General features: G+C 44.3%; 1 protein-coding gene and 1 long non-coding RNA gene across 3 annotated transcripts in view; one reads left to right on the top strand and one right to left on the bottom strand.

The window, feature by feature from the left end:
* Nucleotides 1–23,714, bottom strand: part of trps1 (trichorhinophalangeal syndrome I) — a 95,615-nt gene that overhangs the window by 35,164 nt on the left and 36,737 nt on the right. For both annotated transcript variants that reach the window (XM_049750697.1, XM_049750698.1), the window contains exons 10-11: nucleotides 21,434–21,505; nucleotides 4,430–4,838 (exon numbers count right to left, since the gene is read on the bottom strand). In XM_049750697.1, coding sequence (XP_049606654.1) covers nucleotides 4,430–4,442 — 13 coding nt within the window. In that variant the 5' untranslated portion in view covers nucleotides 4,443–4,838; nucleotides 21,434–21,505. The remainder of the gene's footprint in view (nucleotides 1–4,429; nucleotides 4,839–21,433; nucleotides 21,506–23,714) is intronic.
* LOC125986825 (uncharacterized) lies at nucleotides 15,006–16,998 on the top strand. The gene is made up of 2 exons (XR_007487785.2): nucleotides 15,006–15,712; nucleotides 15,803–16,998. It is a non-coding gene; the product is annotated as an uncharacterized lncRNA (long non-coding RNA).

The following is a 23,714-nucleotide window of genomic DNA, read 5'->3' as shown; positions in this document are numbered from 1 at the left end:
CGCCTTTTTTTGGGGGGGGCAGGGGGAGCGCACTCCATTACGGAAAGTTGAAGGAGCCACCAAAACGAGAGGCTGTTCTCCCAACAGATGTTGTACATTAGATGGAACATGTTGAAACCAAACCAACGAGAGCGGCCATTAGAAACAAAAAGGCCATTCTTGCAGCTGTTACAATACAAATTGAGTTAGTGAGCCACTTCTGTAAGGATTTTGCGTCAAAGCGCTCGCTTTTGCCCGCCTGGTTTGACCTCATAGTCTGAGGTTTATAATCGCTCGAGTAACAAGTGGCTCTATGGCTGCTTTGTTCACTTAACTAATTAAGCTAACCAGAGTTTGTTTTAGACTTTAAAGAAGGTGTTGTAACTTTCAAGTTTCTTACATAGCTCTTCTTCCATGTGTCATTCCATAACGAGAGGCGAGGAGTGCGTTCAAGTGTTTCTGCATGTGTGAGACGTTGATTGTTCGCAGCTCTTGGCACTGGCGACCGCTACGCCGACGGTTACGCCAAAGTAAACCCAAAGACGCAAGGAAAACGGACACAAAGAAAACACCAGAAAAGTACGTGGGAGGAAAAAGAAAAAAAAAACTAAGTGATAATTTCAGAACAAGCCAAAAACAAGTAAGAAACACTATTGGGCAGGATAAAGCGGGCTTGGAAATACATATTCAGCAAGTGGAGGACAGTAGGGGTCGGAATTGCATCGAAACCGGAGATATGATATTTCAATGTCGTTGCCAACCGTATCAATGCTCTCACTTGGGGAGACATGCTACATGTATTCCGATTTGGAAAAAAATCGTTATCGTCTGAGGTTTAGCGAAGAAGCGATAACAGTACTGAAATCCACATCTTATGGCGTCAATTCCCGCATTGTGATTTCTTTTTAGGTGACGAGTGAAAGTGAGCGAGGTAGCGTCTGACATCACTGCTCAGAGCGCAGTCTCTTCTTTTTTTTCTTCACAAGACGTTTTTGTTTTTACAGCTTCAACTCTGGGCAGACCCGACCGCTGTGCGCGCACACAACACACACACACACGCACACACACGTGCACGCACAAACCCCTAAAGAGGCCTTTTTCCACATAGGGCCATATGGTGCAGACAGGCGCACGGAAACAATTCTCCAAAAACAACACACACTCTGCATTTAGAAACCTGTCATCCAGACACGCACACACACACACACACACACACACACACGTGCACACACACACACAGTTAAATCTGCTGAATGAATTGCTGCCTTGTTCGGTGGTGCGCTAATGGCAAGGAACCTGCCATAGAGATTACCGCACTTGCACACTCACATTCTACATTAGGCCAATTACCCATTGGTACCAAATTTAATATTCCAATAGAGGCCTATACACAGGCCCATAAAGACATCTGATATTTAGCTTGTTCTGGCATGATTACGTCTTTAATATAGCAGTGTAAGGTCATAAATTTAGAGAAGAGAAAAAAAAAAAAAAAGCAATCTGCAGTGAATGACTGGCTGGCTGGCTGGCTGGTTGGCTGGCTGTGGCGTGGCTCTTCAAAGGCAGATATGTGTTTCCATGCAATATTCCAAACTAGCAATCCAAACTTCCAGTAACTTCCACCACCCAACTTTGGCAGCCGGCGGACTGGAGGCGAGCAGGCAGCCGCCACATTCAACAACATGGCAACGCGTTCGGCCATTTGCGGAGCTAGACGCCCCGGATTAAGCGACTGTGTGGAATTGATTCATCGCGTCTTGAGGCAAAATGGAGTGCATTGCGACATTTAGAACCCAAACGACAACAGCGTGACTGACTGCAAGCGGAGAGTGTTCGCCGACCTCAGACAACAATGGCGTGACTTTTACGTTTATTGAGAAACTCAAATAATTGAAAGCTCTCCACCAAACGTCTTCTATCATCTCAGATCACCAGGGCAGACGGTATTTAAAAAAAAAAAGTGTAACTAATATGGCTTAAACGTTTAATTCCTTGAGGAAAACCGACAGTCTCTGTGCTGACTTTGCAATAATTTCCTCCCAGACGCGCTCGCAGCAGCAGCAGCAGCAGCAGCAGCTGTATGGCTCACCGGCATATGGATTAAATAAATATAGTGTGCACGGAGCTTGTTAACACTTGCTCGCTTGGCCACGGCACGTCGTGCTCGCCAAAACGCCAACACAAAAAGACAACACGCCCTGTGGCGGCGCTCATACGAGCAGGTGAGCGGGCACGGGCGTATCTGGGCTCAGCTCGAGAGCGAGTAGCGACACATAGTGTAATTGCTCGTGAGGCAAATGCAGCTCGCGGAGGGGGTGAGGGGGGGAGCAGAGTTCACGCTGAAGCGCGACTCGGGTTTGCGTGCCCGTTGGCAATGTGGCTGCTTTCAAACCTAATCTGATTAAGGCATTTCGGCCTGGCTTGGAACAAACACAGACAAATGGAAAATATAGGTTGGACCCCACGGCCTCGCTTTTGTCTGCTCACTATTTTTCTGATGAATGGCTCTTTCGGCAGAGAGAGAGAGATCTCACCAAAATGAACTCGGCTAACACGTCTCAGTCACGTGTTTGCATTTTATACAGGAAGGACTGAATAAGATAGTAATAGGCCGAGCAGTGCGGAGGTCGCGTTAAAACTAAATATCCCTTTGGGCTAAAAGTCAGCAAAGATGTGATCCTCAGACATCTCTGAATGATTATCCTGTTGGGCATGTTAGAAAAATAGAATTCAGAAGCGAATAGAATCTTGATAGCACAACAACAGCGAAGTACAAGGTCACGTTTTTTGGCGACTTATTTCTGCACTTCACAAACATGGCCGCTGCATAGAAGTAAATAAATAAATAAAATGCTCTAGTGCTACTCCAAAAAAGTCAAGGCGGTATCGTTGATTTTGCAGCGTACGCTTAATTACAGTGGATTATTTTTCATACCCTTCATTTATGTAAGCTCTTGTCTGATTAACACGCCCTGCCCAGCCCAGCCCAGCCCAGCCCAAACTATGCAAGTGACGCCGAAGTCACGTTAACGCTTACTCCATCCAAGTGACTGAATCAATTATGAAATCATGTGCACAATTCACACAGGCGCATCTGTCATTTCCACGCTTTGATTGACTCTGCGTCCTTTAAACAAGTCGATCATTAGCAAACTAACAAATGATGTCATTAATTGCGGTGACGTCTGGTGACAACGCCTTTATCCATCTTTGTCTGCATAACTTCAGATGCCTGTGCCAGGAAAATAATTGTTTGTAGGAGAGAGACAAAAATAGTCGTCCGTGAGATTGAGCAAGGAGGCGAGGGTTAATGGCTTGCCACAGAATCATATCATGGGACTGACAAAAACGACAGTGACTGTTGCAAAAATGCCAACGGTTGCTACACAAGTGCAAAAGTAGACGTACACATTTCCCAGGATTCATTTAGGGACAACAAAAGAGCCACAATACAATTTAGGTTACAATCAGGGATAGTTTGTTTTACCGAGCGACGAAATCAGAGCATGACTGAACTGTGTATTTGTGTAACTTATGTTCACTGTGATGTAATGTTGGCAAAAAAACAAACACAAAAATATTCAGTAAGAGTCAACAGACATAAGATCATGTCGCACTTACAGCGCCATTACGTCAGAAACGTGCGCGCCTTTTCAATGGCAGTCCGACTTAACTTTTCGGCTCCATCGAATTGTCTCCGCTTGACATTCCTTTGTTTTTGGGGCTTTTTTTTTTTTTTTTCGAGCACTGCACAAAAACATGTTCCAAATCCGACTCGTGCTGGCAACATCAAAGTCGTGGCAGCACCACAACACACAGGCACGCACAAGGGAACGCAACTCGCGCAAATGTGCAGCAATGTAGACAGTCGCAGACATACGCGCGCACGCGCGCACGCAAACCACAGCTAAAAGCATCAAGCGGTTGAAAGCAACCCGCCCTGCTGAATAACATCACCGAGCAAAAGCCGCCGGACCGCATAATGAAAAACATACAAACACACGCGCGCACACACACACACACACACTCACGTGCTTAAAAGGCCTTGCGTGTATCCCGTCCCATATGTTCAGGCTTGTCCTAATCATTTCTCTAAACACACAATGACAGAAAAAGTCATCCAAATTCTTGCTGTTTTTTATGTTTGCCTTACCTTGCTTCTGGGGCAATCCTCCAGCAGGCTTTTCAACTTTGATCACAAAACTTTTAATAATACCGAGGCAACGTTACTGACATGTTTAGCAATCATAATGCTTAATGTAAATAATAGCGGAGTTTATATTGGTTATGACCCCACTATCATTACATGCACGCACATATTTGCATATTGAATCTTCTGGGAATTAAAAATGTAGGGATTTGCCAAATGATTTGAGTCATGGAGGTTTTCTTTTTCAATCATTCATCAGATTATTATGCATGGTATTGTAGGAGTATTTAAATGTCTCACCTCTGCTGGTCATCAGGTTATAAAAACATGCCTGGGCATCGGTTCTGTTCAAGTGGCTCAGTTGGGCCCTGGAGGTTCCGCTCCGACAAGTATAAAAAATTTTTTTTTAAAAATCCAAGCGCTCTTTTCTCAGCAGGCCCACATAACTCCACGTAGGTCCATGGCGGCCAAACGTTCAGCTCTCAACTTTTTTGGGGAGGGGGGGGGGGGCTTTAGGAGGGTCTTAAACTCCACATACTGGAGCATCTGCTCGCTCTGGTCCACCGCCGCCGTTCGGTGGAGCGCGTTGTAGATCCACGGGAGAAGTTTTAAAACAGATGGCGCTCCAGTCTAAGTTCTGGTTTAGATCCTCGTCAATTTTTGGGTGGGAGGCAAAAAAAAAAAAAAAAAAAAAAGCCCTCTGAAGCTCCTGGAACAAGAAAGAAGGACAAATAAGTTTAGATTTTACATCAGCGTGTCTTGTCCAAATTTTTCAGGGAACAATTTTTCCTCCCTTAGACTCCCAAATTGAGTCTCGTGCAGCGGCATAAGAAAAAAACAGTTTTGTGCCACGCTGCCAATGGAGCTGCAGTGTTGACGGATAGATCGATCGAATCCATCCCGCAAATGAGATCCAGGCGCCATTGAAATGTGGCGACCTGTGACATTTGTGGTTCATCCAAATTGGTAGATGGCGCACAGGCCGCTAAATAAGGAGCACGACGGCTGACGTCGACATCACCTTTTAAACGGACAGGTGAGCCAATATAAATATTGACCTGTTAGTTTTGACAGTATCAGAGTGGTGGAAATCACATCCATCCAACTTTTGTGGGGACGGTCGAAAACAAGGGCAGCGGCGAGTCATTATGTGGAAATGGATACGGGGCGTTTTGGAGGAGAAACCCAAGATTGCTGGCGAGAAAAGTCAAGCGCATTATGAGTCATTACAGAAATTATGAGTCATTTTCAGACCTTCCCATCAAGAAAGTGCGCTGCGGGTGTCTTTTGGGCCGCCAAAAGGACAGCACAGAAAAAGCCTTCTGGAATCGGCGATATCGGCCAATCAGAAACTGGCAAGTGACGGCAATTCCGATCTAATTCAATCCCGTCTACTGTGTGAGCTGCTGTGTGATGACATTTCGTACAAATCCAAACGCTTCCGGTTATTACCAGCTTGACCGCATAATAGTACTATTTAGCCATTAGTGACTTTTATGAAGAAGAAGAAGAAGAAAAAATAGAAGCTCTCACAACAGGAAAAGAGGTGTACTTTCTTTCCCATGGACAAATATTTTCCCCACGGAGCCCGGCCTGGGTCTCGCGGCTCCTCATTCATTGACTCAATCACAGTTGCTCTGTTTTTCTCTTCATCCGCCTTCTCCACCGTGACTTATCTCCATCCTTTCCACTGGCGTTCCTTCTTCCATCAACTTTTCAAATCTCTTTCCATCGCTGTCTTTCCCATCAATCCGTCAGCGAGCTCCCGACAAACTTGGCCTGATTGCCGCCTGTTTTTCCAACTCGGAACACGCTCGCGCACACACGCCCGTGCACGTGCATACATACAGATGTCTTCGACCGCCTCCTGCGCTCCGCAGCCGTGTGTGGTCCGGTCCGACTATAGGCCGTTACATTGTCCCAGACGGGTCGGGCCGCTAGCCGGCAGACGAGGGGGGGACTTGACTTGGTGGTGGGTCGGGGGGGATGTTTGTTTTTCTGTTTCCAATTTGGTCCGGCTCGGAGGAACTCCACACTCCGCTCTGTCTCAAACACACCATTCATGACGGCCCGACGCACGCGATTGCACGGCAAAGGCCCGCTCGACCCCCTTCGCTCACCTGCGTGCACAGCACATCTCCAATCTCATGCAAGCACCGGCAATCTTTGAAAAAAAAAAAAAAGAAGAAAAAAAAACAGTACTGGCAATCAGAAGCCGGAAGAAATTAAAAAGAAAAAATGTTAGGCTCCAAAATGTCTCTGGTAATCAGTTCAGGGTGTTTCTTGCTTTTTGTCAACTGGGATAGGCAGCATGGCAGAAAATAGATAATTAGCCACGGGAAGAATTTTGTTTGGATGCCTTTCAAAAAAAGTCAATAAAAGACAACACCACCTCAGCTCCACACTTTTGTTCGACATTCCTCACATGCTCCAACCTTTCAACTTTTCTTTGATTTGGTCAACAACACCTATTAAAATGGCAAGGCGGTCAGAATTGGACTTTTATGACATTTTTAGCACCAAGCTCCATCAATTAGGGGCTGGAGTAGAATGCAGCATATTTCACATTCAATTCAAACATTCCATCGGACGCCGCAGCCCGGCCTGCTATTCAACTTCAAAACAATCATGAATGCAATCTGATGTGTTGCTTTCGGATAGGATCACAAATAAAAATCACGGTATCGGATTGATGAAATTTGGTTTGACGAGTTGACGAGCAGACGCATCTTTGCTGAAACAAGAATAGCCAAAAGATGTCTGCTTGTGCCCGTGGATGCCCAGGCAGGCAGGCGGCTTTCCAATTCCCGGCGGCCTGGACAAACACAGCGCGTATTCATCCAGCTGCATAAATCAACAGGTATCTGAGCATCATACTTTCAAAAATGAAATAAAACAAATTACAGGGAACTTTTTTAGCAGTAATCGCAGGCGTCATGGAAGGAACTAGTAGCGGGCATAAATCAACATGTTGATTGTTGACTCTCGGCTCGTCTGTCTTTTTTTTTTTTCTCTCTCTCCCCTTTTCAGAAATGATGGAAAACAAACCTCAGTCAAGCCAAAGGAACACACACAAGATGCGCCATGTGCCAAACCTGACCAGGTATATAAAACGCTTTGCAAGTTCACCCACGCACACACACACACACGCACACGCGCGCGTCTGGCTAATCTCAAGCATGACATCACTAGCACGCTGGGCCGTGCAAAGAAGGAAAAGAAAGAAGGCCATGGAGCGCAAATGCACCGACGCAACTTCTCGCCGCCTGTGTAAACACACAAACACGTAGACTTTTCCACTCCCGCAGAAGCGGACGTTTCCTGCAGGGGCAGAACCCCCCCACCCCACCCACCACCACCACCACCACCACCCTACCCTCTCCGACTGACGGGAAATGTATCTGGACAAACTTAACGTGCACACGCGCAGCGGAACGTTTGCCGAGCCACAATGTTGACTTTTATATTGGCTTGCAGGGGCGGGCGAGCGAGCCGAGCGGCGTTTCCCCACTATCGGGAAGCCGGACCGTTTTGTTTTGTTTTTCTGCGGTGTCAATTTCAGAACCGGGTGTCAGAAATTGTCTCGATCGGTGCTCATCCGCTGAGCGTCGGGTCAAATTGGGTCATTTGCCCAATTAGCGGATGATTTTAAAACGTGTTCTGCCGTGTGGGGTAAAGTCCCTGTTTAATTTCATTTTGCACAAGAACTAATCAATTACTCGGCCCAGACAGAACTATTTCGAAGCGCTGTTCATTCCCTGCGTTTTCAGCGCAAGCATTTCCGCAAATCGGACAAAAAGAGCAAAACAGGTGCAGCCCATGCAGCTGCCATGGGATATTATCTATCACGCGCCACCCTGACTAATTCCATTTGAGCGTCCCCGGCACTGAATTTAAGCGAGCTGGCTCTATTCAAAGGCATTTTTGGGGGAGGCAGAGTGGGCCGCAAATAACAGTAATGGATGCTTGGTCGGATGTGCTTATTAAGCAGATTACATTTGCATAATCATCTTCTGCAGAGACTTCTAATGGCGCTAGGGTTTAGACGCGCTCTGATGCCGTTTCCTCCTGCCCGCGACGCTTCCTTGCCACATTTTCTCCCTCCGTATTCAGAAATTAAAATGGCGGAACATCAAACACTCAAATCTTAGCCGTTAAATAAAAAGAATAAAGTGAGATCTAGCGCATGAGCGAATATCAACTTTTCTCCAATGTTGCACTTTGTTCAGACTTGGGAAGAGAACTACGCTAAGCCACAAGGTATTAGTTTGCAGGTCACAATGGCCTCGTTTGGTTTTGTTTGAATCTACTTCAACCCGCTCACCCCCGACTTCGACGCAGTAAATATCAAATGAAGCGAAATCGTCCTCGGCAGACAAGCGAGAGGACAACTTGGTGTGTGTGAAAAGCCTAAAAGCCATGTTGCACCCCTCGCCGCGCCATTCCTCTTCCACGCACGCACACACACTCGCAAGTAAATTTAACTGTCAACCGTAAAGTTTTCAACTATAGCGAGTGAGCCTCCCCCCCCCCCCCCTCGTCTTTCCTCCTCCTCTTCCTCTCACTCTTGTTTATGCTAATGAGCTCCTGGCTGGTCCATGTGCCCCTCCGTCCTTTTCACCTCAGCCGGGATTTGTCCTTTTCCCTAATGGTTTTAATGTTTGTGTACACAAACGTGGTCCTTCCACTGCCAGCGTGGATGTCCACTATCCACTTCCTGTCTTTTACTTCTCCACACTTTCCTTCATAAAAGAAACGCTTCCTCATCCCCCCCCCTCTTTTCCCAAACGCTCTCCCTGAGCGTGGGCCTCGGACACCCACCGCCTCGCCTCGCCACCACAAAGACCCCCAGATGTGTGCCCCCCTTCATTTCCATTTCAAAAAAAAAAAAACAATGGGGGGAGCCACCTTCATCACATCCTGACACAACTACTCAAACGGCATTTTAGTTGGGAGTGCACCAAAAAATTAATTCTCCACGTTCGTGCTGACATTATCGACAGCTTCAAAAAAATGGTCACAGCCAGTTCAATAATGAAAGTGGTTCCCGCAAACAGGAAAATGGAGGATGGGCACAAAACAGCAATGAGCGTCGCTGTTGTTGTTCGCGTTAAGTGCGGCTAATGCTTACATAACTGAGTGATTGGTAATTGGCCACATTAGGAGCTGTTCTTCCGCGCGAGCGGAAGAAAGACGGCCCTCTGTCCTGTCGCAAAGTTTCCACCGACATTGTTTTTCGACAAATTAGCAAACTTTCAGTAGGTCAACAAGAAACTTTGCTTCCCTTGAGTCATTAGGAGCCGGCATAAGTGCGATGTTAAGTTAAAAAAAATAATAATTGGGTGGCCATTAAAGATCAATTCATCTCTGAAATAGTTTCTTAATGGCATCGCTGTGAACGTTCTCAACTTTTTATTTCAATGCCAGAGTGGAATTGAGCAGTCGAGCCATAGCGTGGATGGAGCGGCGTCTCAGAGGAGGACGTTTGTTCCGTCTGCCCGAGAGACTGGATCCAAAGTGTTTCTGATCGTTTGGGCTCACTAGCCTCAATAAGTGACATCAAATAAATACATTATCCAAAATCAATTGGTTATTATGCCCGTCTTTACTTATTTGTACTATTTGATGAAATTTTAACATCGCCACCAAACGAGCAATCTGGATCAGTTTCAGACTAAACTTTGGCGTCACCGTAAATGATAATACCATCAAATTGACACTGGAAGATTTTCCAATTTGATATCATGCAATCTACTTTTGATGTAAAGTTAGTGGGCCACCAACTTCCACCAAAGTTCACGTTCCTTGGAGAGAAGGGCCTGAGGGCATCCGCTCCAACTTCCTTCCAACTTCTGCCTTTTTGGATTTTCTCTCAGGGTCTTAGTCAAAATGTCAAGCTGGACCAGAGGCAAGCTAAGTAGATCCGGGGAAAAAAAAAAAAAACTGTCATTTCACATCATCATAGAAGGGCCTGTTGTTCTGTAGACAGAATATGGCTGACCTGGCCAGTAGTCGCCAGATGTTTTTTTTTTTTAGCCGGACGACAACGCTAATGGAGCCGACCGAACGCTTAGCAATGATTTAAAAAGCAGCTGAAAAGAATCCCCTTCCTGAGCAGGTACCGATGACGCCACCTGTAAATATGACAATCCCGTACAGGCGTCATGGCGGGCGGGCGGGCGGACGGACGGACGGACGGACGGACGGACGGACGGACGGCTGTACCACAAACAGATACATACAAAAGAAACACACGAGCACTTGCGGGGGGAAAAAGAGCCGAGTACTTTTCCCCATCAGCCTTGTCGGATTCCAACAAAAAGAAACTTCGATGGCATTCAAGCCACTTGCGCTTGGGTCACATTTTCCAAAGCTAATTTTCTCTGTCTCTCTGTCTGATGTGGGAAAGAAAACAGAGGAAATTAGCGCTGCACTCATGGGAAAGCGGCGAGCGAGTCTTGTAATGTGAACTCCTAACACCAAAGCATGAATATCTTAATTGTGCATTGATGGCTTTGAACGACACCACGGGCTTTGACGCCTCGCGGAGGCCTTTTTTAGCCCGGGACGGAACGCACACTAAGAAGGAATAAAAACACGCGCTGGTGTATTACGACAGACAAGAGTCGAAAAGAAGTTTGCCAAGAAATGTGCGCCCGCTTAACAGTCAATAAAACGGCTTGCGGCTCTTTCGTCTTGACAATTGGCGACTTAGTGAAAATTGACTTCCAATCCATTTTGGGTTTTTCCCATGAACGGGACCCATCGAAAGAGCACAAAGGGATCTTTCTATTTCACATTTTAGTCATAATTTGATATCATCTGTCTGAAAGTCAATAAAGAGGAAAATAGGTCATAACTCAATTTGCTTTGTGTGTGATAATTTGGCCAAGAATGTTATTGACGTAAATATTAAACAAATACGGAGATTGGCTACCGTCTGGGGAAGAGAAAAAGCCGTCAGAGTGACTTTTATGGACTAGTTCGGAAGCGTTTGTAACCCATTTGCTGTCACCTGGCACTTGTAAACGCCTACATCCACTCAGCCGCCACTTTTATCAGCTTCCTGGCTCTTCTGACAACACCATTGTTTACTCTCTGTGTGATCAAAGCAGCAATTAGAAGAAAAAAAAAAAAAAAAAAACATTCGGGATGTCCGACAAAAGGAGTTAAAAATAATAGGAATAATACTTTCTCCGTAAATTAAGAACATGTGCAGTGTGACATTAAAAGCCGAAAATAAACCAAAAGAGCTCGGTGACAAACTCCAGAGGGCAGGCAGGCAGGCGGCTTTGGGATTCCTAGCGTTTGCTCCTATATAGCAACAGCCACACAAGCGACGCAATTCATGCACTTTCTGAAAATAAGCGGGTGTTTTCCTTCATGGGCTGCACGTGCCGTGTTGAATCAAGATAAATAAAACACACTCCTTTACAGCAACAAAGACGTTGGATAGGTTGTCGACAGCCGTAAATATAAATGGAACACAATTATTACAATTCATTTGTTGCTTCAGCTCGACGGATTTAATGCTATGAGCTTCTACCAGCCTCCCACCTCCCCAAAAAAATCAAATAAACTGTATAATTACCCAGATAATCAAACAGAACTGTGATCAAATTGGAATAACACATGAAGCCTCACAGGAACTTGTACAAAGCAAAAATAATTGAAGTATCTGCTTAATCGTACGATTTAAAAATAAATGAAATACAGGCCCCGAGAGGTGGCTTGGTATCTGAGAAGCAAAATACACAAAAGAAGAACCGCATATTCGTCACTAATTCAAACGTGAAACAATAGCAGAAGATCACAGTCATTCCATTTGCCTGGCGTAATAAATGGGCGGCTCGTCCTCTTTTGAGAGCCACCAACAAGCTTCATCACAAGACGGGTACGAGTTATTCGTGGTGGCCTTTTATTTTCACGTTTCATATTGTCACAATCGGAAAAATATTTTTGCCACAAGGGGATGAAAGCCAGATCTTCTGCTACTTGACAACTAACAGATTGTGCTGACTAAGCAAGTTAAGTTCTATGCATACTGAAGTTAAATCGCACAAGTTAATTTTTGGTTCATATCACATTTAAGTATAAAAGTAATATAACAATTTGGGGGGGGGGCTTACTTAAAGATGCTATCCCTTTAAAAGAATTATTTTGGCTTTGTTCAGACAAAGTCAAAGTCAGCTTTATTGTATTTTATTTATTAAATTAAATTGCATTACCAATCAATTTAATTTAAAAGGTTTTTTTTTTTTTATTTCAAAGATGCAGTACAGAAAATCCCCCCAAAATGTACCACATTTTACACTGTGTACTGCCAATAATTAAAGATACTGCGCAATCCAACACACCTCCACGTACGATCCCTCCAAAAATGTGTATTGAAATACAGCCCAATAGTGCAATACGCTAGCTGAAAAAGTACGCAAAGCCCCGTCGGGAAGTTTCAAGCAATTTCTACATAAACGACAAACTCGTTTAAGTACAGACCTGTCAGAGGCGAATTACCTAGTGTCGTACTTCATGAGGCACTACAGGCTCGCGGTCGGCGCCATTTAGCCTCAAAAGTTGCACGGGCCAGGACTAATGTCTACTTTCGCTCCCCATCGTCCTCCCCCTGTAACGCCGAGCTGCTCGGAAGCGACCAAAAGACAAACGCGCGGCAGCCCGCAAAATCACTACAGTTGTTCCTCCGTGTCGTACAGCGCGTCAAACCATCAATAAAACGATGGCGAGATGCATTCCAAGCGCTCGCGACTTCGAGTCCGAGGCCCTGCCTGGCTCTTTTCTCCCACGCGACCAGGAAACTTTCTCCTCGGCCCGGTTGCACCGCAGAGGCTTCACATCTTGCAGCCATATGAGTAATCCGTGGTTGTCTCCACACACACACACACACACACAAACAGGCTAAAGTGCCGCGTTCGCTCCCAAACACACACACACACACACACACACACACACACACACACACACACACACACACACACATACATACGGGAAAGAGTTTTATAAGCAGACGTTCTATTTAAGAGGTCATCAACTGGTTTGAGGTTTAATAGTGGCTTCGAACAAGGCCGTGAGACCAAATCTAGCGTCTGGAAGGAATAGGGCGATATTTGACATTATTAAATAGATACTTTCAGGGTGGTGGAATTTTACCAAGATGCTGTGAAAGGTGAGAAAAGTTGAAGCTGAAATTGCCAAAGTATTTAAAAAAAAAGAAAGAAAAAAAAAAGAAAACCAGTTGACTGAGCGCGGAGCCCTGAGGAGCTATAAGGAAGTCTATTTGGTGGCATTTCAGAGCGCACAGATTTTTTTCTCATTATAATCAATGAAGTTACAATATTTTCTCAATGTCCAATGAAAAGCATGTATTTTTTTTCAATTTGGAGATAAGTAGCTGAGCTGCACTAACAGTATTTTTTCTTTATGCATCAAAACTATCAAAGCTGATAAAGTTAAGTGCACCGCATGCTTTTTTTTTTGTTTGCCAATTATTCTGAATTCAGGTTACCTAACCAAAGGTTTTCCTCCTCTGCAAAGTTTAACACACAGTTGTGAATTGTTTCTCGCAAATAAAAAGATAAAACTACCAAAGTAGACATTTCTTGATCTTTAGACATAATTGAACGGCGTAATTACAAAGTCTTAATGGATGCCGAAACATACTTGAAAATGTTTCACTTCCACGCAGTGACCCGTGGATGCTTATTTTCACTGGCAGATAAAAATAAACACATTACACAAAAGACTTTCCGTGGCTTTTTAGACAATGTACAAAAGAAAACCACAAAATGTGGAAAGACATACTTGTTATTGGACGAAATGTCTCGCTTTATAAGAACCTAAGTTGCTGCAACATGCTTGATAACTTTTTCTCCACCAGCACTATTCAATTTTGAAATTCACGAAATTTTATAAACCGAACACATAGTTTATATCTTTTGTAAAACTACAAAAGGTTAACTCACAAATGTGCAGCATTTGCTCTGCAGTGAAAAAACCTTTTTGGCGCTTTAAGCAAAATTAAAGATCACAAAATGCGGATGGCTAGACATGCTTTTCATTAGACATTGTGGTTCTGCATGCATCAGTAATTAAGCTGCTGAAACTTGAGTCAAAACTTTCAAACTTCACATTGATGGTTATATCATAAATGCTTACTACTGCTGTCCAATTACATGAAAGAAAAACTTTTTTCTTCACATTTCACATCCACACAAAAAATCTCTATCTTTCCTCCAGGGCTACAGTGAGGGCTACAGTAAGCTTTGGAAAAACTTCTGAAGGTTATCTATGTTATACAAGTGGGCGCACATGTGCAATTCTGTTTTTCTTTTCGGGAAAAAAGGGGGTGAAACGGTGGCTGGAGAACTGTGGAAGGACTGTGTTTAAAAAAAAAAAAAAAAAAACCTTGCTCGCAGTGTGTGCCTCATTGTGCTGGCCTCGCATACTCGGCTCTCCCCACAGAGTTGTCATGCCTACCCCGGGCTCCCTTATCTCAAAGGAACATCACACTTTCTTGCCACAGGGGAGGGAGGAACGAAGAAGAAAGGGGGGGTAGGTTAGTGAAGGTGGCAGGGCAGTAGTTGGGGGGGCTGTGAGCAAAGTTGATTGCAAAATAGGGCTTCTGGGCATCCATCATGCAAAGTTGCAAGAAACATTATCAGTCCATTAGAAGTTTCACTTTCAAAGCTGATAAGAGGAAATGAAGGGAAGGGAAGGGAGGAAGGGAGGGAGGGCTGGAGGATAGAAACAATGAAAGAGGTGCAAAACAAGTGCTTTGATCCGTGCAAGCGCCGCTTCCGACACTTTGCAACACGCAAAAAAGTCATCAACGAATGCAAAGCGCGCACTTGGAGCAGGATCAAATGCAACAAGTCACTTGAAAGACAAGCGCAAGATAGACAACAAAAAAACAAAACCTACTACTTGTGAGGCGACCGCAACCGCGTCTGTCTGTCCGACCGACCGCCGCCGTGTTTCGTCTGCACTCGCTGCGGGCTCCCCGGCTCACTTTAGCGGCAGTAGCCCGAGTCGTACCCCCTCCTTCCGAACCAGAAGCCCCCTTCGCTCACGAACTTTGGATTGCTGTCCCGAGCGAAAATGTTAGCTGCCATGTGATTTCAAAGATCTTCCTTTCCTCCTCCTCTTCCTCCTCCCTCCCTCCTCCGCCTCCTCTCTCTCTTTTTACTTCCCTCCCTCCCTCATCCAGCGGCTCGCCGTTAGTCACCAAGCGGCCGCCGGTTGTAGTAAAAGCGGTGATCACAGCGAGACTGATGCCTGAGCTTTGCACTTTTAGTTTAAAGTGTGTTTCTTACCTGTTGATCCTGCAAACGAGAACATTAGCTTCTTTGGAGCTCCGTGCAAAAGATGGAGGCGAGCTCCGGAGGACTAGCCAAAGGGACAACAACAACAACAAAAGGCTGCACGTCTCTTTCTTTGTAGTTTTTTGTTGTAGGATGATGGCGTGCAGGATGACTCGTTTTTCTCTTTCTTATTATTTTCTTTTTTTTAAATAAAGAATTTGATCGCTGCAGAACACGTCAAGTGGGTTGAGTTGGGGGCTTACATGGAGTGAGTATGCTGTTACCCGAGCCAACAAAAGAGGAGCAGCTCCCAGTTTGTTGTTGTTGTTGTTGTTGACGTTTTGGGTGTTATTTTTAGATCGGTGTGGCGGTGTTGTCGCTTTTGCTGTGACAGGACATCTCCGCTGTTTTTGTCGGAGCTGTGACGTCATCGGAGGAAGACAGAGCTGCAGCTCTATTAATATCAACAAGGAGCCATCTGAAGACGACTCTTAAAGGGACACGCACATGCGTGTGGGACAAAGTTAGGGTTGACGTAAAATCATTGGACCATGCACCGATGACAGACAGCCCAACTGAATCACTTCAAGGTTGCACTGACAAAAAATTCTTTTTTTTCAAAAACACAAACCCTTGAAGTGACCCACACAAGAACTGACCAAACCTATGTACTCTAATTATTATTTAAAATGATTCACAATACCTTTGAGAAAGGCTTGGTCGTTACCAAAGTTACTTTTGGACAGTATTACAAGTAAAAGATAAGAGAAATATTAAATAAATTGCAGCGGGATAATCGCATCCCTTAAATCTCAACCTCGGGCAATGTAACTTTATAATAAAGTGTACATAATTGAAGCCAAACACGGTTTGCCCTCAAACACTGATCAGAGAGCAGGCAGCATACATATTAATAACTCTTATCTGGTATCGCTAAGCACATAACCGCGGGCCAAATGGGTCGGCGTGATGAAAATATTCATCGGTAAATGGATTCGAAGCAAAGATAAATGACTAGAAGATAAGATAACACTGTTAGAAACTTTGTCAATAGCAGCTATTCAATCATATGAAAGTGATCTCCGAGGCAGGAGTGGCCCATCATACCAGCCGAAGCCTTTTTACGGAAAAAAAAAAATTATAAATACTGCGTTCTTTTTTGTGATGCCAAAATGCCAACCAAATCAACGCAAGCAAAATTTGGACAAAGTGGTTGCATAGTCAAAAGTGCTTCACACATTTCTCTAGGCAGGACAGCGCAATAAGGCTAAGTCAATAATAATAAACTTTAATCTAACATCCACCCAAGCGTGCCCCGGCAATTACGGACACTTGCGTTGGCTCGGTCCGCTCTGCTAATTAGCCACGGCGTCGCTCATTCCGATACGGCAAAGTCAACACTAATATACAGTAAGCGTATACAGGCTGGGCCAAATTCCGGTATGCCTTCATGAAGGTTGGGTGGAAGGAAAGAAACAGGAATGGCAAACCTATGTTATGTATACCCGCAGCAAAAAAGATGGTAATTAAACCTTTACCAAATTACAAGAATAAGTCGTCTTCCTCCGGAAGCTTTTAACTCCGTGGGGGCGGGAGGGTGACAGATGAGATCATGGAAGGTGTTTAAATTGAGCGCGTTTGCGTGTTTGGAGCAGGGCCTTTAGCACGGCGGGGAGTCTCCGCTTTTAACGGCCTCGGCCATTAGTAGCGGCGTTGGCGTTACGTAATGCCGCTGGTGCCATACTGCGAGACAATCTGATTGCAAAACAGGCCCAATCAATCAAAGATTGTATTTTATATCTGGCTTGATGTTACAAGGCAACATAGAACATGTGGTATCAAAACAAATAATTAGGATTTTTTTTTTGTCTCTGCGCGGTAAACCACAGCAAAGCAAATCATTTTTTGGGTCTTCGCGTCATTATCGCTTGAGAGGAAATACATCAATGGCATCGACCTCAGTGCTCGTCATTGTGCAAAGTCATTTTGATTTAGTTTGAGGTCGCTCGTGTGATCGGATAATAGTACGTTTGCCGCGGTGAAGCAGCATGTGGATCGTTACGCAAGATCACTTTTGAACGTTCTGTTCCAAATATACAGAACTCGTCTTTGGAGCTTTACCGTTCAAACTAAATTGGACTTTTTAATGTTTATATCAGCAAATGTTGCTTAAAGGATCATTTTTATTGTGTGTCAGGAAATAATCCAATATTTATCTCGATGAGATTGTGGTGATTTTTTGGGATTTTTTTTTTTTTTACAGTGCGCATTGTCGCCCCAGAGGAACGTGGATTTATTCACACATAATGTCTCTTGTGACAAATGCGGCAATGACGTTTCAATTTCCAAGTCATCCATCACGGGCAGACAGATCAAATTAAATACGTCCCGGAGAGTATCTGAATGTTTGAAACCTCTGTAAAAAGCAAAAACACACAAAAGCGGGGGTGGAAAAGAAATCCATATTTTTCTTATTTTACGGCTATCTCTCTGCTTTTCTCACTGCTTTCTCTGCCCAGGACACTTCCAATAAAACAGAATTTATATGGCAAAGTAGCTTAAAGGGTTTGGAGGAGTTATCTCATAAAGTGAGGGGGAAGAGGGGGGTGTTACTGTTAAGGAAGAAAAAACTTTGATGGATCTGACTTCAAACTAAGTACTACCTTACTGCTTTGATTGACTTTTTAAGTTGATTTAATTTCATGTTTAAATTCATATCTGTTGGTTTTAAGCATCATTTGAACGACTATGTAGTCATATTTTTGATTGATTTGGATTCCAATCAGCTACAATTTGTTCATTGTGAACCAAATTGATCTGAATTTAATATACAATAGTAATACGCTGACATTGCAAATACATTGAAGTTTATGTAGTAGTTTGTTCAACGCCAATCTTTAAAACCAAACGTGTTTACTATAAGAGACCTTTTTTTTTTTGTAATTCCTGCGCATTTTTCCAGATGTGTTTGCCTTCACGGATGACTATTGGACGCGCTCAAGTTGAAGTTCTATTGTGTAAGTAATCAGTCGCGGCTCGTTTGACATCGTCCCGTCGGCCCCCGCGGCCTCATTTCGAAAAACAAACACGCTTAATCAGAGCAACATGCTTACGGCGCGTCACGGCAATTTTGTTTGAGAGCTTGAAATCGCGCGTGCGATGCGTCGTTTGTGACTGCCATTCGCTCATTAGCACGCTGAGTCGAGTCGAACGGTCCGAAATCCACCGGCTTTCATGACGGCCTGATTACAGAGAAGAGGGATCACTTTGTGGGGACAGCGAGCGACATACAGCATATGTGGGGCAATACATCTGCTTTTATTTGTTGTTGGTATCACTAACATGCCTTATCTCTGCTTTTTAATATATTCATATTGAGACATTAACACGTGTTAACAATTTCACATCATAAAATGAGCCATCAAACTTCCACACCCACTCCGGCGCTCACATTCTTTTCTCATGCAGGTGAGGCAAGGTGACCTCTGTCAAATATTTGCGGCTTGGAATCACATAGCTCAGGTCAAAAGTTTCCAACATGTCCATAAATCACTGTTTTGGAGACATATAAATGGCCACTATTTCTTTGGCCAAAATAAAAAAAAAATTGCAACCGCAATTGGCATCCAGCAATCAAATTTAAAGCAAAAATAATGATGGTGTTTTTTAGGGCCAATATTGTGATGACTTAATGGCATTATAAATTTCATTTCAAGGACATTGTTAGTTATTTTTTTTAAATCTGAAGTCTGACCTAAAAAAATGTGATTTTCAGTGTGCGCTAAATTCAAAAACACAGATTATATTTTGTGTCATTTATTTGAGAATGCCTTCTTGGCATGATATAGTGAGCGCACTAAGGCATCAAGAGTAGTATAGAATTGTATGTGGCAAGCCAGCATTCCGGGAATCTAAAGTGAAATTGTAAGAGGATGAATACACTGGGCCATACAGTGCATGTCAAGTAAATGAATAATAAGGTCGGTTCACATGCACACGCCGACCTCACACATCTAAACGCAGCCGGCCGGCCGATGGAAAATGGAGACGCGGAACAAATGACGTTCTTAAATTGGCACTCGGAATGCACGCCCGGCCAAATGGAGCTCAGCAGGCAGAAACCCGGAGAGGTGGCGAGGTAGGCGGCAATGCTGATGCGGACGATAGTCTCCACGCCAGGCCGGGCCGGGCCGGGCCGGGCGCGAGCAGCGAGCCGGCCCAGCCAATTTTGTACATGGCTACGTTCGCTCTTAGACGCCACACCTCAATGCGTCCGACACAATCTGAGGATTTGGCCTGAGTTCTGATATGATGATAAACATTTAATGCTTAACAAAATAGAAAAGCCAAAATGGTCCTCTCCAAATTACTTTTGTTTTCTGAGCTGAGCCAGTCAGATCACAACAAATCCAAGCAAGCTTTTCTTGGGCTTCAACATCACGTCATGCGACAGCAAAAAAAAAAAAGCTTAAATGAAAAATAGAGCATATCTAGAGTATATAATTAACCTCCCACGACAACACGCAATTGTGTGGGTGCGTGTGAGAAAGTGGCCGTCTGCGCTGTACAGTGCACGGCATAAACGACACCTGACAATTTAATTGGCCATCAAAATACAAACGGGGGGGACAAATTAGACCCGTAATTGCAAAATGATGTGTGTACCCCGCAGCCCTTCCCTTTTCCCACTCGGGGTGCGGTTGCACACACAGGAAACACTTGTGCCTACGTTTAGCTGAGGCCGTCCGTCTACACGCACCAATGACAGCAAGAGAAAATTCCTCTCCCAAAGATATTTTCTCATAGAAGCGCTGATACAATTACAGTATTTGTTCACAGCGGTAGCTTCAAGCTAGGCCAAGTTGTGTTTGTCTGCCACATTGTAAAAAACAAAACAATTTGAAAGTGTCTCTCTCTATCTGACTCCGTTTTACGTCCTTTGATGAGGTTCCTTTAACTGTGCGCCCTTCCATTTTGTTTGTTTTTGTCTCTTTTCTCCCCAACGCCACAACGAACCACAATGACCCGCAACGGCCGCCATTTTTCTTTCTTTTTTTTTTTTTATGGGTATACAACTCAAGTCTCATGAGAATTGGAACACATTTTGTCCTGCATATAAAAAAAATGTTTTTCTTAGCTCCGGTTGAACTGTACGCTCTGAGGTCAGGCATTGTTGTTCGCATCCAATGCAGGGATTTCAACTACGATAATTACAGAACAAATCCCATCAGATGACCTCGGTTTTTATTTGTGGGGAAGTCAAACCAGAGGTGGAGAAGCTTGCGCAGAGGATTTTATTTGCGTCTATTCACACGGGATGACGAGCAGAGGCAACAATGAAGCACTCAAGTTGGGAATGAACAATCGGGAACAAGTTGAATGATCTTGCGCTGTGCAAAACAATAAGCTGTGTTCTAATTCAGGGCAGCGCCTTTTGGAGGTCACATTTGAAGGCACACGGTGTCTTTCTTGCAGAAGGATGCAGGAAGAGGACACGCAAATGATGTCGCAATTCAAGTCAATCTTGAACTGCAGCTTTCATTTGAAAGCTAACCTGGCACAACCTTTGCAGGACACATTTGAAGGAAGATGGAGTAAGCGTAGTTGAGATCCTTGGAAGGGTGAACCCTCTGAATCAGGCCACAGCTGCGGTCTATTTAACCCACCAGTGTTTTTCTACCCCCCCTCCCCAAGCACCTGTGCCGCATCAGTCCTTGTCATCTCGCCCGTTTTTTGCGCCCCGAAACCAATCAGCTCCTCGCCTGCAATCACGTCCCGCCACCTGTTCCTTGTTAAACGATCAGCCGCGTCGAATCGTCATTGATTTTTCATCTTTCACGTCAGAGCAAAAGCGACGCTGCCTCACCTGAGCGAAGACGTGACTAGCCAGCCCCCTTTTTACACTCTTTGCGTTCCCCAAGCTTTTTTGTACTGCAAACCGGATTTGAAGCAAAGCAGAGGAGCATAGAAAAAAAAAATCGTGACTTACCATTTTGCTGACTGCTGTAATTAATGAGGTTCCATTGCTTGTTTCTCTTTTATGAGCCGGATCCATCTTGGGCTAATAGGAAGAAAGAAGAAGAAACACTTACATTCATTCATAACTAAATAAATAAATACTTTAAAACAGGCTAACTTTTGCAAGACAAACGTTTGAGTGGAAAACGCACTTTTGTAATCGATCATAATACGGTGAACCAGAAAAGAGATTGTGCCATTTTGGTCTTTTATTTATTATGATGCTCACATGTTGAAAACAAGGTGTGAAAGTGGATGTTTTTGTAAACGCCGGCGGGCCGGTGCAGACGTTCCCTCCAAACGGTAAAAAAAACACGCGTCTACGGGTCACCGCCGTCTGTCTAGTCCCTGCTTGTGGGTGGGAAAATATTTGGGAGCAAAGAGGCGTTTTTTCCCCATCAGAAGCCACGCCAAAGACCTAAATGTCTTATTTTCACACGAGGCTTGGCATTAGCTAAATGGCTTCTTTCTAACACTGGAACAAAAAAATCATTCTGTCCAACGGAGAAAAAAAAAAAAGAAATCCCGCGAGGTCTAATGATCTCCGCGACTGCCATTACGCTCACATCCAATTTCTTTTTCCTTTCCTTCCTTAAGCAAAAGCGCCTGTTTTGGTTTGAAAGCCTCTTTGATGCCTGGCTGGCCTCTGAAGTCAGTCAACTTGTGAATGATGCTCCCTCCATTTGCCGCACCTCATTGCATCAATAACATCAACTGCTCGCTTGCTTGCTTGCTTGCTAGTTGATATGCGACTCGAGGGAGGCCATTAAGGGAGGAGCTTCCCGTTGGCCGCCTTCAAAACACGCTTTTGATTGATCAAGGCTGAATGATTATGAAAAGTTAAAAGACAACAAATGTAGCGTGTCATTTCCCATTTCCATCCTCATGTGAGCATGCCGCCCATCCTCGTAGATCTCGTTAGGGTCGAGGTCAGGGGATGGTGGTCATTTAATGACACCGAGTTTATCGTTGGGATAGTAATCAGGAAAAAAAAAAAGCCAAGCGGAGATAAAGCACAATAGAAATGCAATGCTATCCCATTAGACTGCATGTGTGTGTGGTCTTGTCTTTCTATCTCACATCCCAAATTATTCGTGAGGAAACGTTTCCATCTTTCAAAAAGAATGCAAGGATGATCTTATTCCACCCTATCAAACTGTGTGTGTGCAAAATATAAGTATGCAGAGTGTGTAGTTGATGACAGTGTCTGATCAGTAACCTGCACCTTGATTGCAGTGTGTGTATGTGCGCTGATTGCAGTGTGTGTGTGTGTGTGTGCGCTGATTGCAAAGTAATGCAGATCAGATGAAGCAAGAAATCGGCTTTTTGGCTCCATCAATCATCTTCCGCCTCAGCCCGCTTTCATTCTTTCTCTCTTACTCCTGTCCTTTATATCTCTCTGTCTCTCTCACCATTGTGGCTCATTTATGCTCTTTGGGTTTGGCCGTCATTGTTTTTGCTCCTTCTTCTTTGCCGCCTCAACATCGACTTTTATCTTCGCTCTGCACACTCGCTACTTCCCATTTGCAATGTTCCGTTGAACCATTGGACAAACACACACACACACACACACAGACACACACACACAAATGGTATACATTTTCCCCACGCTTGCCTTTCGATGCGACATCTTATTTTCAAGTGAACGAGGGCTCTTTCGAATAAATAGAGACACCATTTTTAGCACTTACAATATGTATCCGGGTCGTGATATCACACTCCTCGGGGTGTCCATCACCAGCTCAATTCCACTGCAAGTTAAGTTTTGGATTTTTATACGTTCCTCTTCAGGATCTTAAGCTTATGCTTCTTATTAGAATAGATTAGGAAAGCAAATAAAATCAACATCAACGTGCAACTGTTTTTTGAGAGCGACTCTCCTCTGCATTTGGGATGCGTGAGAAAATCGGGACAATGTCGTGCGGAATGCAATGTGGTCGCCTGCCACCATGCATTTCCAGTTATACGATTTGAAACGTAATAGGCTGAGCTGTTTGTTTTCGCTGCCTGCTCCGCTTCAACTGATAATAACAGTGAGATCATCACTGAGCGTCGTCCAAAAATGTTTTACCCATAAAAGCTCCCCGAGGAACTTCAATCACCGCTGAAGATAAACAGACAGAGACGAGATAAGACGAGCACAATGGAAACGAAAATAAAACGGGGAAATAATTAGAAACATGGACCTTTGGTATTTCTGATACCGAGCAGACGAGAGCCCCGACACTAATTGGCACCGCTAAAAATTAATC

This window comes from Syngnathus scovelli, chromosome 19, assembly GCF_024217435.2.
Source record: "Syngnathus scovelli strain Florida chromosome 19, RoL_Ssco_1.2, whole genome shotgun sequence".
NCBI classification, from domain to species: domain Eukaryota; kingdom Metazoa; phylum Chordata; class Actinopteri; order Syngnathiformes; family Syngnathidae; genus Syngnathus; species Syngnathus scovelli.
The sequence above is the reverse complement of the archived record's forward strand: the minus strand, read 5'-3'. Positions and strand labels throughout refer to the sequence as shown.